This window comes from Maylandia zebra, linkage group LG11 (genome assembly GCF_041146795.1).
Source record: "Maylandia zebra isolate NMK-2024a linkage group LG11, Mzebra_GT3a, whole genome shotgun sequence".
Taxonomy (NCBI): Eukaryota; Metazoa; Chordata; class Actinopteri; order Cichliformes; family Cichlidae; genus Maylandia; species Maylandia zebra.
In genome coordinates this window covers 14,181,477-14,200,777 of record NC_135177.1, presented here as the reverse complement: position 1 = coordinate 14,200,777, position 19,301 = coordinate 14,181,477, and the positions used below count along the sequence as shown (strand labels likewise).

The 19,301-nt window shown below is 40.9% G+C and overlaps 2 protein-coding genes across 3 annotated transcripts; one reads left to right on the top strand and one right to left on the bottom strand.

The window, feature by feature from the left end:
• Nucleotides 1-1,627: 1,627 nt before the first annotated feature.
• Nucleotides 1,628-6,966, bottom strand: derl1 (derlin 1). The gene is made up of 8 exons (XM_004566817.6): nt 6,623-6,966; nt 5,097-5,208; nt 4,920-4,984; nt 4,256-4,282; nt 3,624-3,719; nt 3,399-3,451; nt 3,171-3,281; nt 1,628-2,060 (listed from the first exon to the last, which is right to left on the bottom strand). Exons 1-8 carry the CDS (start codon nt 6,773-6,775, stop codon nt 1,919-1,921), a joined length of 759 nt encoding a protein of 252 aa, XP_004566874.1. The 5' UTR covers nt 6,776-6,966; the 3' UTR covers nt 1,628-1,918.
• Nucleotides 6,967-8,129: 1,163 nt separating this feature from the next.
• On the top strand, nt 8,130-18,816 carry tbc1d31 (TBC1 domain family, member 31). Of its 2 annotated transcripts, none has more exons than XM_004566819.5 (23): nt 8,130-8,520; nt 10,432-10,572; nt 10,772-10,887; nt 11,205-11,383; nt 11,563-11,714; nt 11,797-11,956; nt 12,194-12,394; nt 12,517-12,690; nt 12,778-12,857; nt 12,936-13,082; nt 13,557-13,690; nt 13,939-14,072; nt 14,191-14,370; nt 14,464-14,696; nt 14,818-14,890; nt 15,031-15,110; nt 15,202-15,337; nt 15,936-16,028; nt 16,384-16,512; nt 16,626-16,781; nt 17,535-17,604; nt 17,686-17,856; nt 18,112-18,816. In XM_004566819.5, exons 1-23 carry the CDS (start codon nt 8,450-8,452, stop codon nt 18,258-18,260), a joined length of 3,159 nt encoding a protein of 1,052 aa, XP_004566876.3. In that variant the 5' UTR covers nt 8,130-8,449; the 3' UTR covers nt 18,261-18,816. The 2 variants fall into 2 exon arrangements, with proteins under 2 accessions (XP_004566876.3, XP_004566875.3); XM_004566818.3 differs by having other exon boundaries at nt 12,763-12,857.
• The last annotated feature ends 485 nt before the right edge of the window (nt 18,817-19,301 follow it).

The following is a 19,301-nucleotide window of genomic DNA, read 5'->3' as shown; positions in this document are numbered from 1 at the left end:
TCTGGAGTGTTTTGACTGAAGAACCCTCATCAAGTCATACCACAGAATTTAAATCAAGATCAGGTTTTTTTCCCCCTCTTTAACCATTCTGTTGTACCTTCAGTTGATTGACTGCTGCTCTGATAGTCTTCTGTAACATTTCCTGGCAAAATTTTGAATTGTTTCACTTGGCGATCGCAAATGTTCCAGGCCAGCAGCCACAAAATGTACTCTCTCCACCATGCTACAGAGTTGGGATGAGGTTTTGGTGCTGGTCCTAGCACCACGTATTCACCAGGCTTCAGTTGATCCATCTATTGTTCACTGAAACCTCATCAGAAATGTTCTCCGTGGAAGGATGGCTGTCAAAAAGCCATTTATAGGGAAGGGAAACAAACGAGGTAGAGACATGCAGAATTACGCAAAAAATGAACTGAAAATCTGGCAACTGTTCCTATGGAGAGATGAATCCAAATTTGAAATTAATTGCTGGTTCAAACTGTTCATTGCCATGATGGAGAGAGGTAAAACAGTGAGTGTGTACAGCCATCTGTAAAGGACGGTGGAGGCTCTGTCACGGGGTGCAGCTGCACATCAGCCAGTGGTTTTGGAGATATTGTCAGAATTGATGGACACAGAAACGTACGTTGATCCTCATGTAACAGAATACGGAAAGCATCTGATTGGCAATCACTCCATTTTCAGCATAATGATCACAAAAACACTTACAAATGCAGTAAAATCATACCTGGATAAAAAAAACCACACAATGGAACACCATCAGAGCCAGAGCCCGCACCTCAACATCCTTTCAAGAAGTCTGGAGAACCATCCCTGAAGTCTGTTCTGTACAACTACTCTCTTTTTTTTTTGGCATTAAATACAGCATGTCCATGTATGTTTGCACATTGTAATAAATCACTGCACCCACTTTCCTAGCAAAATATAAAGAAATCAGGAATTCAAGACTTTTGCACAAAGAGTTTTGACTTTACTACTTGTGGCTGTTGTAAACGTTACTTTGCTTCCTCCGACTATTTCCTGATATTTAGGGAACAAATGATTTCCAAGTTAATATCCAGATGGATAAATATTGACAATGAGTGCTAAATGTGTGTTTTATTATATTAAGGTGATTTCCAATATGTCTTGTTGGCACCTGATTGGCTGAATGGTTGTCTCCTGTATAAGTAAGACAATGACACACTGACTCACTCAACCTTTCAATAAACAATTGCTATATTTACAAAAAAAAGAGCAGGATCCTATCTTTACCTATATTTTTTTTTTCAGATGAAATCAGTAAAAGATCCAGGTCTGTGCCACAGAGGCTCACAAACATTTCACACCAATGTAGAATCAGACCTGGAGACAGTGCTCTCTAAATAGCTTTGCCCATGTTCTGCTGAGGGGACTGCTGGGAGCACGCTCCCAGTGCATTGGTAATTACAATGTAATCTGATATGGCATCACAGAGAGTGAGAGGAGGAGGGGGAGGAACACAAGAGTTGAAATCCACAGCGTGCTGGTGTGCAGCTGCAACATCTCTCATCTTGACAGTCCAATGGCAGGGTGGGTTAGAAAGGCGGAAGAGGGATGGTAAGAAGAAGATGAGAAAGAAAGAAGAAAGAATAATCACCAAAACAAAAAAAAGAGAACAATTTAATTTTCTATCTTCCTAACATGGACACATTTCCAGTAGTAAAAGTAGAGCTGACTTTACTTAGTGAACAGAGCCTACAGCCAGAGTCCAGGTCCTGCTGTGCAGGGCAGTGAAATGCGTGCCTTCTCAAATTTGATCCTGTTGCATCTTCTAAAGTTAACCATGAATTAAATTTAAAGTCTCAAGATTCAACAAGAACAAATTCAATGAAACAAGCGTTTAAATCTGAGAACAGCTGCCCAGCTCTTCTGGCAGCTGAGAGAGTGCAGTTCTCTCTCATTCGCCCCCAAGTCGGAAACCTTGCCCCCAGTTGTGACGTCCTCCGAGTCCCCCTGCATTGTCCTGGGGAGCTTGCCTCCTGGTCGGAGGGACTCCAAATCCGGACACCCCTCCCCTCCTGTTAGGAAAGAACCGGTACCTGCAGAGAGATGTTAAAATGTGATCTCTGAACTCAATCAAGCAACAAAATCTGTTTGGTTTTGGTGAGAAGAATTAGCATTATAAATTTTAAGTGTGACAAAAGCACCCATAGCTACACCACACAAACATATCTGTGTTATCGGTTTTTTGATAATTTGTTGTCTGCCTTGACTTTGTTGTTACATGATTCTGTGGCAGACCCTCAGCCCCTCCACTGGGAAATTAATTTTCAAACATTTGACTCAAATAAGTGATTGGACGGGAAATCAGAGGTAAAATCAACCCTTTTAAAAGACACTTTAGATATCAGTTTGTGTTTGAAATTTTAACCGAGCAACAGAGGGTTTCATAATTGTGGAAATACAACCCTATCATTAAAAATAAACAGTACCCAATTTAAACAGGACCACTCTCCCCTTCGTGGTCATCTCCTCAGGCAGTGCAGCAATGTTTCCAACACCACTGCTGCATTTGAATCATTCTGTGACAGTCTGGCCATTTCCATGTGTGCATGTCTGAATCTCCTTCAGCGTCTCTGAGTCATGCTCACTTGCCCATGGTCCGATTAGGACCTTCAGAGAGTGATCTAAATATGGGAGCCTTGCTAGAAGCAGTGCAGCTCTTCTAAAGAGCCAAAACCACAGATGACTTCATGATTGCACCTTGCAAGGACGAGCAACAAACACTTTCAAACCCCATGTCATTACAGTTGTGGTTACCCCTTGTGCTGCTGGTTTGAAAAGACTATATAACTTTGCCTGTTAGTTATCAGTGTGGCCACCAGTGACAATTACAACATGACATTAACTGATAAAACAGTCTTGGAGTTGCAAAGAAGTAAACTGTAAAACTGACTCATTAGGCAGGAATGCACATTTTCTGTAAGAGCCACAATAACTAAGTCTTCTCACAAAGTAAGGCTAAAGCAGCAGATTCTCCAAGTGTACTGAGATAAATGAGAGTTTAAACTCTGGATTGTGACAGGCGATGTGTTAATAAAAAGCTCCATAGTGTTGTTTTAAAGCTGAGTGCACTTCAGTAAATGCAGTGATAACACTTAAACACTAAAACGGCGCTTCTGAAATGCTGCGCGTGCACACAAACGTACAAGAACTCTGGCGTGGAGAGGAAGGCGCGTCCTCCCAGGTCCATGGGGTATTTGAACATGAGGAAGAAGTAGAGATGGCCCACCAGGTTTCCTGTCAGTTCATTCACAAATCTGCACAAGAACAAAGAGAGGAAGATTACTCACAGGAACACCATTACACAGTTAGTACAAGTTATTCCCCAGACTGGAATACAGATTTAAAGGCTTTGATCTAAATTTGTTACTTACGATCCTCCGATGATAAAGTTGAACGCCAGAATGACCCAAGGTAGATAATGAGCCTAGAACAAAGCAGCAGAAAATTGTGTTCATAAAAATCCTGGAATTATTTATGCTGAGTTAGCATAAACCGTCACAGTTACGTCATTGGTATGTGTATTTTATCCTTTCTGATATTTCTGTGAAACGTGAACCTGACAAGAAGATAGAGCATTCAACATTTGATGGGCGTACCTTAAACTGCGTTCCAAACCAGAAGGACACCACGGTGTCTTTGTTGAACTGAGCCCAGATGTACAACACAGACATAATCAGCGGGATCATCAGCAGCTGAAAAGATGAACAAAACCAGCAAGTCACAATCAACATGCCAGGAGTATTTTTACAGTACGTTTGCAAAACATCTAGTTTATGTAAGTCTGATTCATTTTTCTGCACATTGTCATCCCACGACCACCACAAGTTCATTGTCACATACCATCAAACAACACAACAGCCTGGCTCTGTCCAAAGACAGTCAAATCCACTTACCGGTACTAGCACACCTAATAGTTAATGCGCTGCTCTTTAATCTGTGCAATTTTATTTTTTTCCTAATGCAACTTCTTGGCCAGGAGCAGAAAGAAATGGTCTGGATACGCTTTGTGAAATGCCGCATAAATTAGTAAGCTTTAGAGGAGCAGGTGGCAGCGTCTCTGCAGTGTTTATTTTTTTTTCTCCAAAATGTAAACCTTTCCTTTTTAAAGTGGGTGTCTTGTGTTATGAAACACTCCTAAGATTTCAAAGGACAGTTGTAAACAAATGCTTTATATAGACGCTACAGCAGTCTACATGCAGAGAGAGAGACAGACGAGGAAGATGCTCACCTGCATGTTTATCAGCAGCCCGGTTATCTGCAGGTTGAGTCAAGGACGACAACAATAGAATCACAGCTGGAGCTGTACAATTAGAACAGCTGGGGACCGGGAGGTTGCCAGTTCAAATCCCCTACACCAGTTTTTGGAAGCTGCCAGTCACCTCTGCCGTTTCCACTTGAGCAAGGCATCTGACCTTGGCATGGGAGACCCCCACTTTTTTTTTTTTTAACCGTTCTCACCATTTAGCTGAACTGACAAAGACTGAACATGTTGTTTGGATCAGGTAGAGTTTTGCTGCTTTTCCCATATAAAGGAGAAATGTCTGAGCAGTAAACACCCAATCTGAGCTGAACTCTCACAAGAAGACAGAGAGCTGAGATGTGGGCCTGAGTGTACTGCTGGTGCTGCATGTGACCTAGATTAGGTTTCTCTGCTCTGCAGGGGCAGACTGACACTGGGCCCTGGCACAGAGCCACCCTGACATGGCACACTGCTGCAGCGAACGAGAGAGAGGCAGAGAGAAGATGAAAGAGAAATGCAGGAGGGGTCAGAATGAATGGTAGAGTGGGAAACAGGCTAACAGGGAGGTAGCTGGATGATGAAAGAATGATTTCCTGTTAGGTAGATTAAAATGTGAGATTTTAAAACAGGAATTGCCAGTTTGAAAGGATACAACTATGCAAATCCAGTTGAAGAGAAGCATGAAGATATAGTCTGCAGGCCTGCCATCAAATGACCCTGGTATAAGAAAAAGAAAATCAGGACGAAGATGATGATGATGACACAAATGAAAACAAGATGCTAGAAAGAGCACTGTATGTTTATAAACCGCCTAGGCCGGTGAGCTTACCTGTCTCTAGCCGAGTGGAGTAATGGTAGAGGAAATAAAGGTTGACCAGGTACAGGAAGCCGGTATTAGGGGTTATTGGGAAATAAAGAGTGGCTGTCACTGGTCTCCAGATCTGAAATAAGCAGAAGAGTTATTAACCCAACAGAAAAATCAGTAAGACATCAACGTCGCTGTGCCTGTTTGCACATCCAGATGTTCACCACCAAGTCTGTAACACATTAAGTCTCATGTGGGTTGCAAATTATTACTTCCTGTGTGGTATTCCTCTGCAGAGTGTGTGTTTCCTCACAGTAATATTTGAAAATTGGTAAAAGAAGTTGAATCAATACCACATTTAAAAAATTAATGGGAATTAATGGTTAAATTCCCATTAATCCGGAGGCAAAAGACAAGATGCAGTTACAATTTAAAGGAGTGTCTGATCATACCATTATCCAGTTTTTGTGCCGTCAAACAAAAAAAAAAAATCTTATTTTGTTGTTTGGGACTTGACAAAAGGTTAATAACTTTTCAATCAACAGAGTCTCATATTCAATGCTTTCACACAGCTTGCGTGACCATCTTAACTATAACTTGACATTTTATAGGCTCATAAAGATCAGGGGGTTATATATAGTATACTGACTCTGCACTACACTTTTATTTCAGTTTATTTTGCTTTCTTTCATTAGCCATACAATAGGCTGCCTACATAATGAAATTAACTGTGGTTTTAATCAACATGTCCTAAGATTAATAATCCACAGCAAGAAAGTCCAATAATTCCAGAAGGTGCATGGATTGTTCAGTGAAAAGAACCTTATTCCTTCACTTAAGAAAACACAGTAATACCACTGCAAACAAAGTACATAGCAAAGTACTGTATTAATGCTGTAATTATTTATATTTAATATTCTTCAGATTATCCCTTAACTATAGATGTGAGATACATTTCGAATTACTGAAGGTGGAAATCATGACATGTCCTTCTAAGTTAAGTACTAGAACTGATATGAAGTGAATTACTTGGTAGCTACTTTTCAGCACTTAAAGTGATCACACTGACCGATTCCCTTTGCCCTGAGCTGTGTTTGATTACTGATTTACACCTATGCCCTAAGCTTGCACGAACCCACTTAGAGGCCTTCACAGTGCCTGAGGGCCTAATTTCATAACATCCCCTGCAATACATGTCTCCACCTTGTGGACGAGAGCGCACTAAAACTAACTTATATTTCCACAACAAATACTTTAAAATAAAACATGTCTATACTTCTCTGGTAATTAAATTATAAAAAATATGTATTTGTTTTCATATTTGGTTTACATTTCAGCGTCACTACATATCCAAGCATTTTGACAACATCCGGAAGTCCCACCCTCCTGCGTCTCGCCCTCTCATTGGTTGCCCCACACTCAGGCCTCCTGAGTTAGCAGTGCTAGCCACCTGCTAACTAACTCCTAGTTTCCAAAAGACAGTAACTCAGCATTTATCCGCTATCTAATCCAACAGACAGACAAGTTACCAAAAACCAAGAAACACTCACATGAAATCTGCTGAAGACCATCTCCGGAAATAGCAAGAGATTCCTGATATCAACCAATCCCAATTTGCCTATAAGGGGAACAGCAATGGAGGCAGCAAACCAGTACCGGGTGATGAAAGGGATGCTTCTGAACCAGTCCCCGATATCTGACATCTTTCCATAGGATTACTGCCAACTTTGAGACCAGAAATAAAATTTCTTCTTTAACAATTCCCTAAAGTCCTTCCCAAATCAGCGACTGCTTCCTGTCTTTATATCACAACTGCTCCACTGTTAAGTTTACATGACGTGGCTAATCACGGTGAGCTAGCTTCAAAATACGATGAAGCCACTGACATCAGAAAGGAAACATCCGGTTTAGCTTTCCAAAGTAAAACCCAATTCGACAACTGTTACCACAGACTGGATAAAACAAAAAAAAAATTTACTTACTATATGACTATTACTGAACTAGAGACAAATAAAATCAAAAATATAATTTAAATTATTATTACCAATTAACAAACTACGTTTATCCGAGGCAAATAATGGAAAATTACGCATTTTTGAGCGTACTGGAATGCTTTCATTTTAAAGTTAAACGCTTGTTGCAGAAAACAGCACTTGTGATTGGATACACACATAAAATGAAGAATTTTAGAGAAACCATTCCTGTTCGCGCTGTGTAAAAGTGTTACAAAGGTCCTTAGGCAGTATGATCAGTTCGTGGGGTCATTTATAATATTAAGGATGTGCACACTTGACGATAAAGTGTAAATACATGCCAACCCGTGTGTGCTTGCACATATATTGACCAAATTCGTTTATAAAAAGCTCTTAATTTAACCATTTAAACCGGATGTGTTTTCAGTATCTAACAATATCTTGTTTGCCTTACATTTTATTGCACTTCCTGTGAAATTTGCAAACACGCTCACTTGACCATCCAGAGGCAGCCAGCAACACAAAGAGGCGTGCCGAACGACGCCGTTCTCGCAGCCCCCTGTGGAGATCTAAAAACAGACCACAAGAAGAGAACTGGGCACGAAATAATGCTTTTTAAAAAAGTGGTGGCAATCAGTTAATCGTAATTAATTATCAGTTCAGTTCAGGGTTCAGTTGCTGGAGTTTACCTTTTATCTTTCACTCTGCCTTTAAAGAAGTGGGTGAAGGATTTGGATATTTTACTTACATACTTAAGTATTAGAATGGCTTTTGGAGGTCTGACATATGAGATAAGAAAACTTATGATAATAAAAAGAATAACTGAAAAACTCGGAGCTTTATTGTGTGGATGTAGATGAATGTATGAATAAATGTATAAAATAAACAAATATACACTAATACATAAATAAACGTCACGTATTTATTTTTTCAATTTTATTTTTAAATAAAAATTTACTTAATATTCACTTTTTTCTGGGTCTTGTGGAAAAAGAAATCTACAGGGGTGGAAAAAAAACCTCGCGTTCATGTTCCTTGGCCACGCCTTCTGCCGTATTTCGTCAATTTTGGGCGACAAAATAACTGTTCTTAAACCCAACCAATAAAATAAACAAAACAATAACAAGTGAATACAACCTGTTCGTAGGGGGTCAGCTAAACCTTTAGGGCACTACTTAAATCTGAATTACATTGCTAAGCCTTAATCGAGGGCATTAACGGTTTCTCTCATTACCGCACTTCGTCAATGTTACTCTTTTAAATTTGCCGCTGTTTACCCCGCCTGTAAAAAGATTAGCCGGCTAACCTGCTAGCGGGGAAGCCATGCTATATCATAGTGACATTAAGTTAACTCAAGCGGTGTTTTGTAAATTTACCTCCTGAACTGTGTGGACTTTTTTGAAAATGGAGGTGACGGACATTGGGAACAAAGAGGAGGGTAAAATCTGGCATCGAAAACCAACACCGGGGAAGAGGTAGGTTTAATTTTCACAAAAGTCTTCTTTAGTTTCTCAGACTGTCAGCAGCTGATGCTGCACGGACTCATTTACATGCGGGGCATCTTTATTACACATAGCGCTCTAAGTTGTCAGTCTGTATTCCCGTGATTGCTGTATTTTGGCACTCTTACTTTAAGTATTTTTGCTGTCTGTTGGTATTTACATAACGAATACTGATTCGTTACTACTGTTGTGATGAGTTATTTTATTTACTAATTGCAATCAAAGAATTAGTTATGTTTTACTAGTTCATTAAGGCAGCAGTAATCCTAGAAAACTATGAAACTTTAACTGTAGTTCTAGCAAATCGCAGATTTACAAATGATTTATGTTTGAATGTGAATCAAATTAAAGGAAATTTTGAATAAATAAATGAAAATCTTCTTCACAAGTCTCTGACTGGCTTCATGAATATAAAAATGTTGCGACTAGTGCACTGTGACCTCACCCCAAATTTCACCCCAATCAAACATCCGTGGATGAGACATGGATGAAATTGTCTATGGCAATTATTTATTATTAGTCCTTTATTTATCCAGGTAAAAAATCTCATTGAGATTAAAAATCTCATTTCCAAGAGAGACCTGGCATTTATTTGTTTGCTGTTTAGTTCAGTTTCTTTTGAACATGGAAGCAGTACACAGAAAGTCATGCAAAATACACTGCTTCACTTTGGCTGACTTAGTTGACATATCCAAAAGAGTGGGAAGAAGTGCACACTTATTTAACCCGACTCTTTGCCAGTAAATCCATTATTGTTTATCCTGCCTCTTTATTGATATTAACCTCAATAACAACAATATACATATTTATAATTTCACTTTTACTTGCATTTACATACACTGTGTGAAATACAAAATCCAAATACCTCCAATTTTGGTGTGTTGATTGCAAAATCTGAATAAACCTGGAATTCTAACTAATTAACCAGAGACATTTATTGACATTCAAACATCTCTCTCTTTCTTATACCTAACGAAAACCTTATCTTTATACCTGTTTCTGAACTGCTTTATCTTTGCACATTGCTTCAGTTCTAGTTTCACTCCACACACAGAAACACAAAAATATTTTCTTGTAGTACGCACAGTGACTGTTTTCAAGTTGCAAAAACCTTTAACTCTTTACTCCTTGAAACCCTACTAGGAGTAAAACCTTGGAGGTCTTTTGTTGCTTCCTGTCATATTTGGTTGTAGAACAGAACGAGTGAGTGTGCATCAGAAGTTAAAGAGGGTGGTCTCTGCCTCTGCAGCTGCCCTTGAAAAAAACTGGAAACATCACATGGTCGTCACGCCACATCTTTGACTAACGTGTCATAACTCGTCATTAAGGGTTCATAGGAGGTCGTCAGATATCATCTTGGGGTTGTTAAATTATGTAGTTAAATTCTTTCTCTTACAGAAAACATGCTTTGAATGTCTCGTGCTAGTTGATCATATTTTGCTGTGAACGAAATTTATGCAAAATTTGTATAATACTTAGTAACAAGCAAATTTTGTTCTTTTCATTTAGGTCGAATCCTTGTTGCTAATCATTCATTTTTAGGTTATTGTTTTTAGAAAATATTAAATAATGCAAGAATGATCTATTCACTCATTTTCTTTCTAACATTCTCTCACACCACCATCAAGGAGCCCAGAGATGAAATTTGATTTCGATTTCAGTTCTTTTATAAAGAATCTGTGCCAGTGAGAAATTGTTCTATTCCTAAGGTAATGTTAACATAGCTCATATCCCACACCTGTGTAAGTAAGACCTCAGGTGGTTAATGCAGACAGGTGCAGAGAGATCGTAGTAGATCTTTTCCTAGGTGACCACTAGGGAGCAGCGATGATTCACTCAGACACTATTTTGTCTCTGATGAGGTGCCTTGTTTGCCTTTTTCAGTGTGTTAGTGACTGTGGTCCGCACTGCTCAGCAGGCCAAGACGGTGCGTTTCCTCCACGTGGCCTTCGACACCACTGGTGATTCCTTCCTGGCTGGGGATCACCATGGCAACATTTATGTTTTTGACATCAGTAGAAACAGGTGTGTGGCTATGAGGGACACTTGGTTATTTAGTATATAAATGTACAGAATTCTGTATTGTTTAGGATTTACTTTTATCAACCAGGATTGTTTGATTCATAAATGTTCTTCCTTTGAATTAGAATATTAAATATATTCAGAATGGAGTCTTAAAACCTTTGATGCTTTTGAAATTTATTTGATTTTATTTTATTGATAGATTTCGGCTGGTGCAGAAAACAGGACAGGCGTGCACTTCTTTGGCATTTAGCCTCCGCAGGACTACAGAGTTCCTCGTGGCTTTGGCTGACTACACTATTAAATGCTTCGACAAAGGTACGTCCTCACACATAAAGTGCTGCTTAGTTTTTCATTTGTAGTTCATTGTACGGAATTATTGTAGGGTCTACCGTACAATATAAAGCGCCTTGAGGTGACTGTTGTTGTGATTTGGTGCTATATAAATAAAATTGAATTGTAATTTTATTCTTAACAAAAATTTTTTAAAGGATTTTCTTTATTGTAACCACAGCCAGCCAGCACTCTGCGGGTTTTTTCATTTCTCCCAGTAGCAGCTGGTCATTTTAATCCAAAATGTGTAATTTGGTTCTTCTTTTGAACTACAAATTAACTTGTTCTGGTTAATTACATAGACACTAAGCAGCTGGTGAGTTGGATGCGAGGTCACGAGGGAGCAGTCTCATCCATCTCCGTCCACAGCTCAGGCCGCTATGCAATCACCACATCCTCAGACACAGCGCAGCTCTGGGACCTGGACACGTTCCAAAGGAAGAGAAAGCTCAACATCAGGCAGTCTGTAGGCATACAGAGGGTGAGCATGCAGACATGCTCTGCAAACTATCCATCCATTTTCTTCTGCTTAGGCAATTAATGGTTGCAGGTGAGCTGGAGCTTGTTCTAGGTGCTATAGGTCGAGACGCACTAATTTGATATAAATGAATGGACATCCACACTGTAGACTGACCACGTCAGGTGTTGTTTGCATTGCAGGTGTTTTTCTTGCCTCTCAGCAACACCATCCTCAGCTGTTTCAGTGATGATTCCATCTTTGCGTGGGAGAGTGACACACTTTTCTGCAAATACCAGCTCCCTGTTCCCGATTGTGGACCCAGAATCTTCTACAAGGCCTTTGCTGTCACACGGTGGGTCTCTCATCTCACAGCCACTCATTAACAGCCCCTTACAAAAGTCTCTAACTAATGCATACTTGTGCTGTGTTGGCAGTGACGGTAAGAGCCTTGCAGCAGGTGGGCGCTCCAACCTGCTGCACCTGTGGTGTCTGGACACCAAACAGCTGCTCAGGGTGATTCAGATGCCCACGCAGGTTCGAACTGTCAGACAGCTGGAATTCCTGCCCGACAGCTTCGACGGAGGAGCCAGCCAGGTACAAACAGCACTACCAGAAGGGTTTAGGTTTTTTCCAGTTTTCTTGTTTTCATGTTAAAAATAACGTTCTCAAAAATTATTCCTCAAGTAGATTTTTTTTTAAGATAATCTCATATCTTGTACATTGAAGAGAAAATTAACTGGCATGTAACTAATATGGCTATATGCTGTTAATTTGTACATTTCCTCTGAATTTCTCAGTTTCCTTTTTGGTTATAATTTTGATGTCTTATAGACACTGGGTGTGTTGAGCCAGGATGGTGTGATGCGGTTCATCCACATTCACACATGCAAGCTTCTCTTTCACGTGGGTTCCCATGATGAATCCATCACTACAGTGGCAGTAAGCCCTAACGGCCGACACATTGTGGCGATCATGGATAATGGAAGCGTCAATATCTACAGCGTCCAGAGTCTCACGCAGGAATTAAACAAGGTGACAAGCAAGAATGTGATGAATAGGGTTCATACCAAAAGTTACCACATGTCTTGATTGGAAATTTTGTGTGTGCGCGTGTGTGTGTTTGATTGTTTGTTTTACCCTGGCACTCTCCACAGCCGCCTCCCTCTCAGGTGGCAGTAGTCTCTGGTGGTGAAGCTGATCAGGACTTTTCAAACCTAAAGGTCAAGGTAAGGTCAGAGGCTGTTCAAAGACCAACCAAGAGTTCAGGCAGACGCACACAAGTGAAGACCCTTAGACCTCCTGCTGGGACTACAGCTGAGGATAAAGAGGTAAACTGCTAGAACACACATCATTTTGTGGATGTAATGACTGTGTAAGCTAAAGGGTTGTTTTGAATTTAGTTTCTTTGTGAACAGAATGAACTTCCAGCTGGTTTAAATAAGAAGAGACTGGTGGCTCTGCTAAAGGCATTTGGAGAATACCCAGCTAAATACAGGTAAACACAACTTTCACCAGGAAGATTTAGGCATGCATGTAGAAAAATAATAGGTAATTTTCTATATTTGCATTGCAGAATGTTTGTGTGGCGGTCCTTGCTGTGCCTGCCAGAGAATCATGCAGCATACAGCAGTCTGACAGACAAAGGCCTACATTCAGCCTTCCTCACTCTGCATGAGAAATACCCCATCAAAAGTCACAAACTGCTGAGAGGACTGCAGAGGTGCTCACACTCACGCATATAATCCAATTCAATGCAGTGTTAATTATTTAGAACCAAGTCATAACAACAGTCACCTCGAGGCGCTTTATTTTGGAGGGTAAAGATAGAGTACCTATTTGAAAGAAACCTTAACAATCACGCAAACACTTGGCGACAATGGGAAGGAAAAACTCCCATCCTCTGCAACCTGTTGGGGGTGAGGGGAAAGAAAAGAGAGTGCGAGACAGGACAAAAAGGCAAATCAAAAACTTACACAAGTGTTGGTGTCTCTCAGTCCATCTTGACCCAGTTTTACTGTCAAGAAAACTATAGAAGACTCGATGTTGAAACCTTAACAGGAACTTTTCCTCCGTGTGTAAAAGGGCACTAATGGGTTAACTCAAGAACCACCACCGCCAGATTTGTATGTTTAATGAGCATACAGCATAGTTGGACCCAAAAACATTGTGACTGCTTGTTTTGTCTTCTTCACAGGGTGTTGTCTGCTTTAGCTCACTGGGCAGCCATCTTTGGAGAGGTGGAATACCTTCCTCTGGTAGCTTTTCCTTTTGTCAAGCTCTTCCAGAACAATCCGATGCTCTGCTTCGAAGTGGTGGCCACTGTCATAGGTATTTTCTTACAGAGCTCCATCATCGCTGTGTGTTTTTGCAATATTACATCGGCAAACATTTGAAAACTTGATCAGTCTGAGAATGGTACTGCTACAAGCATGAGGTCAAAATACACTGCTGCTTAGAGTGTACAGACACTTCTGATTGCTATATAAATTTGATCCAGATGCAAAAGTCCTCTTTTCTTTTAGTCAACCTGAACCTTTCACAGGAATCTCTGCTGATTCAGTTGTTTGGTTGTGCAGTGAACTGGTGCCAGCACTGGTTTGAGTATTTCCCCAACCCTCCACTGAATATCCTGAACATGGCAGAGAATGTCCTGGCTCATCATGACAAGGAGCTGCTGCAGCACCTGGTGGACTGTGGCGTTACTTCGCAGGTAACAGAAGCTGCAGAACCACAGAGAGGCTGTCAGATAATGTGCCATAAAATTGCACGCGCTCAGTGGGATCACACGTTCTCTGCACTTTTATGACACTTCTCCCCGCTTGCTCTAGCTCTTCGTGTGGCCCCTGCTGGAGACCTTCTTCTCAGAGGTTCTGACTCGGGATGAGTGGCTGAAACTGTTTGACAACATTTTCTCCAACCATCCATCATTTCTGCTGATGGCCTGTGTGGCTTACATCATCTGTTGCCGTGAGCCTCTCCTCCTCTGCTCACAGAAGCAAGACTTTGAGGTACTTTTCCCATCATTTTTTCTCATCTAATCTAATCCAGGAGAACACAAATTTTGACACATAATGAACTTTTCTGTCTCTCCTCTTCTGTAGTATTTCTTCCACCATCGTAACAACATGGATGTTGGAGCAATGGTAAAGGAGGCCTACCGACTCATGAGCAGCACACCAGCTGACATCCATCCCAGGGCCATGCTCTCTGACTTTACACCACTGACCAAAGGCCAGTACCCTGTGTTCAATCATTACCCAGAATTCATAGTGGAATACCAAAGCAGGGAGAAGGAGAAGATACGACTGCAGGAGATGGAGTATCTCAGAGAGAGGTGAGATTAAAACAAAACAATAATAAAGAAAGAAAGAAAAAAAAAGTTTTTTGTAATAGTAAATATTAAAACTTAATATAAGGAGGGAGGAAGAAGGCATAACATGTAAGTGTGTGTTCAGGCAGGAGGTGTCAGCAATGCGTGCAGATTTTTTACGTCGCCAGGCTGAAGAGGAGGCCTTTTATGCACAACAGGTAGATTAATTTTTCCGAATTCTGAAAGGAGTATATTACTGTAATCCTCAGACTGTGCGGCGTTCAACACAAACAAACACTTAAAATAAAGTGGAAATAAAGGGAATCAGTTTTTACTGTTTTAATTGAATCTGTTTTAGGAGCTGCTGCAGAAAGCAGAAGAACAGCGCAGAAACATTCTGTCACAGGAAGAGGAGAGACTGACACAGCAGAGGGCAAAGTACACGTTGCACCTTTGAAAATGAAGTATGACTTAAATGAATGACGGGAGTTCAGAGAATGGGTTGGTGACACTGTGCTGTGTTGTTCAGGTTGGCCGCCATGAAGAGAGAGCTCAAGGTGAAGGAGTTAGAGCTGCTGGACACAACCAGAAGACGCTTTCTCAAACACCAGCAGGACCTGAGAGCCTCACAGTTACAAAGACTAGACCAGGAGATCAGCAGGAAGGTAAATGCAGCAAGTTACACATAAAACATATATACTGGTAGATTTCAAGTTTCAATGATTTATCTCTTCTGTGTATTGTGGATGGTAATGTTTAGCACGTGGCAGCACGGTGGCACAGTGGTTAGCACTGTTGCCACACAGCAAGAAGGTCCTGAGTTCAATCCCACCATCAGGCCAGCAGGGTCTTTCTGTGTGGAGTTTGCATGTTCTCCTCGTGTTTGCGTGGGTTCTCCCCGGGTACTCCGGCTTCCTCCCACAGTCCAAGTTAATTGATAAATCCAAATTGTTAATTGATAAATCCAAATTGCCCATAGGTGTGTTAGCCCTGTGACAGACTGGTGACCTGTCCAGGGTGTACCCCGCCTCTCGCCCTATGACAGCTGGGATAGGCTCCAGCACCCCCCGCGACCCTGAAAAGGATAAGCGGATGGATGGATGTTAATGTTTAGATGTGTATGTGTACACTTCACTATGTTAGTAATCTGGTTCATATAGTGGAAGTTTAGCACATTATAAATCCTGTAATGGACTGGAACACCAAAATGACTCAGTGTATTGTCACAGAGATTTATGTGCTTGTTGATATTTTGTGCTGCAGATGACTCTTTATGACCAGGAGACAGCTGCAGCAGTCCAGGATCTCGAGGTCAGACAGATGGAGATGGAGGTTCAAAGGAAACAACTTGAACAGGTGACAAACACCCTCCTGACTCCCTACCAGCCTCACCTCCTTCACTCTGCACTTCTTCCCTTTGTGTTAGTACATTTCTTTCCAATAGTGACTCTCATTAACCTGGAAAACAATTTCTAAGTAAAATGTGTTTCACGAACCAAGTTTTGGTTATAGCCAAAACAGTTACAGCTTCCAGTTAAATGCTCAATTAAGATCACTCAAGCATGAGACCTGTTACGCTTTGGGTAAAGTCTTGTGAAATGTGGTTTCACAGATGTTTATATAATTCCCAGCACTGTGACTGTTATTAAAAGTTCCACTGTCTAATCAGTTTTGCTGCTTTTCTTTCATGGTTTTTCCACCACTGTCCCAGCGTTTGTTGAAAGAGCAGGAGCGTGCAGGACGAGAGGACGAGGAGCAAGTGGAGAGGAGAACGAGGCCGGCGGAAAGAGAGGGAAAGAGTTGCACAGAGCTGCTGCGTAACGCTGAGGAAGACATGCAGGCTAGTTACAAATTCCAGTGTAATTGTCAAACATGAAGTCGTGTGTCCATCTGGCTTTTCAACAGGAGCAGTAGAGTCACCTAAATCATATTTCTCCACAAACACACACACAGAGCCGGGAGGAGTTCCTCGGAGGGGCACGTCAGCTGGGCCTGGAGTCAGACTGGAGGGAGGTGAGGGAACGCCTGCAGCAGGCGGACTCTGGGCAGGACAGGACGAGAGAGGGACTGACAGAGACGGACACTGTGGGAGATGTGGCAGGAAGGAAGGTGAGAACAACATGCAGAGCTGGCAAAAATACAGACATTCTGCATTTAAGAAGTACATACACTTGTGTTACAAACTTGAGTAAAACTTGAAGTACTGATTAATGGGGGAGGGGCGGCATGGGGTGTACTAGACCATATTTATTTCAAGGCTTTTGTTTTTCAGATTTATAGAGAAATAAAATATTTTGTTTTAGATTATAATTCTATAAAGTAAAATAAAAAAAAACATAAAATAAAAATAAAAGATTTTTATAAAGCCCGATAAAATGTACATATACCAGTAAAAAGCCACTGACCTTGGGCTGTTAGGCTGGACACTGAATTATTATTAAAAACATCATAACAACGACTTGGTATCACAGCACAGGGCACACGAGCACACACCAAATCTATCCAGTCTCTTTTTGCCTCCTAATGTCAGAAAGTCCCCCCTTCAAGAAAATAGAGTAATGGGAATTTTATTTTATGCCTTAGTTTAGATTGCATGTATGCTTTATTTGACATTACTGTACTTGAGAGTGCTTATATATTATTTATAACCAGTGGAATTCTTGATTACTAAAATAACTGTTTGCTGCAGCCCTGATTTTTATTATGTGTCGGCTTGAAAAGTGACAGAATATATGAGTTTTTATTGGGCTTTTATGTGAGACCTTAAGACAAATCTTTGTGATCCCAGTTTATTGTTATCATCATCATCTGATGTAATGTGAGCATTGTTCATTTAAAGAATGACTGCTTGTTAATTTGCAGTGGGATGAGGTGATGACTCTCAGAGCTCTGCTACAGGATCATCACCAACCATGCCCTTCAGCATTTACAGGTATTACCGCCTCACTGCCACACACAGACACACACACAGTCTATTATTCAGACTCATCTCAGTGTATTTATTGTTTATCAGATGGTGAGGGGCAGACGAGGATAAGGTCACCGTGTTTGAGTAGAGACCCTCTACACAGACACGGTGCCGTCACTCCTGTCAGGACTAACTCCTTCACCACTGCGAGACCAGCAGGAAGTCAGGTGTTGTGTCTGAACAGCAGCTCACCCTCAGAGAGCACCTCCACCAACTGTAAGTCCTTGTTATCACCATGTTTTTTAAAAATTAAGTGGCAAAATGTATTTCCCCATCGGTTTACCAAAGCTGGGTAGTATTTCAAGTAATGATCTATTGTAACCACCGCACGATTATAATCTGATTATAATAATCTGTTACTAATCTGTCAAGTGTTGGAGCACAACTACAAACTGTGAAGCTGCCTTCCTTCTATCCTCCTTTGTCAAATGTGTTTTTGTATCAGTAATCCTTTCTTTCTTTTCCTGTCAGTCTCACTGGACCGAGGTCGGGCCCAGCTGGACAGCAGTGAGAGAGAACTGCTGAAGGAAATCAGAGAACTGAGACAGAAGCTGGCAGCAAGAGCCAAAGAGGGCAGCTCTGCCTCCTCACAGTCTGTCCACACACTGTCCTCCCAGTGACCACAACTCCCTCAAACTCTGGCTTCACAGAGTCACAGAAACATATTCTTATCTCGAGACCTCTGGAACAGACGGACAGTGAATCAGACCGATGAGCTAACTGCTTCCAAAGAATGTTTTTGCCATCCATCCCTCCACCTTAAAGTACAAATGCAGTCAAACAGCTTCCACTCTTCATCCTCATGAAAACTCATGTTTTAGCAAAACACAAGTCGAGAACAGAAACAGTTTATTTCAGTTTCTGGCTTTGTTTGTGCTTCATGTCATGTGCACATTGTTGCTCGCATCAACCTGTAATGTTTGGGTGGTTCTCTCAAAAACCAGCTTTGACTATTTTTCTTTAAGCAGTGTGTAAGACCATCTGACATACTCTCGGTACTGTGTGTAACGGACTCACACGCTTCTTCTGCAGAGTCCATAGTGAAGAATAAACTGTTTAAATTTGCTGTCATGTTTTTAACAGATGTGCAGTTCTTACATGAGTCCTTTTTTACTTTAATGTATTTTGTATTTGCTTTATTTAAAATCTATTTGCATAAAAACATTTAAAAATCTGCATTGATCTTTGTGTCATTATGACTTTCTTTATCAGAGTCATGTATTTTTAAAAAACAAACTTTAATTTAAATATCTGCAGTCACACTTTTCTGTATTCAGAATGCATTTAGGTTGGGTTATAATTTAGATGAGAGGATTTATGATTTGATTAGAGTTAGAGATTAGACTCTACCAAAGCAGAAGTGCAAAAACACTGACCTATGGGCCTCTTCTCACTGTCTGGGTGTGGCATTAACTGTCATCACTTTTGGTCTTGTGAGCATCCAGGTGTTATTTGACATGAGCTGAACTGGCAGCGATCTCCATTCCTGTCACTCACTGCTTTCTATCTCTCCACCCATGTTTTATCTGTGCTCACCTGCTCTGCATCACTCTGTCACAGGCCATGGGAAGGAAACTGCAAAGCATGCACTGCCCTGTTGTCACTGCCAAAGTTAATTAACAAACAAAAGCACAAACAGGGAGGTATTGGAGCCACAGAAT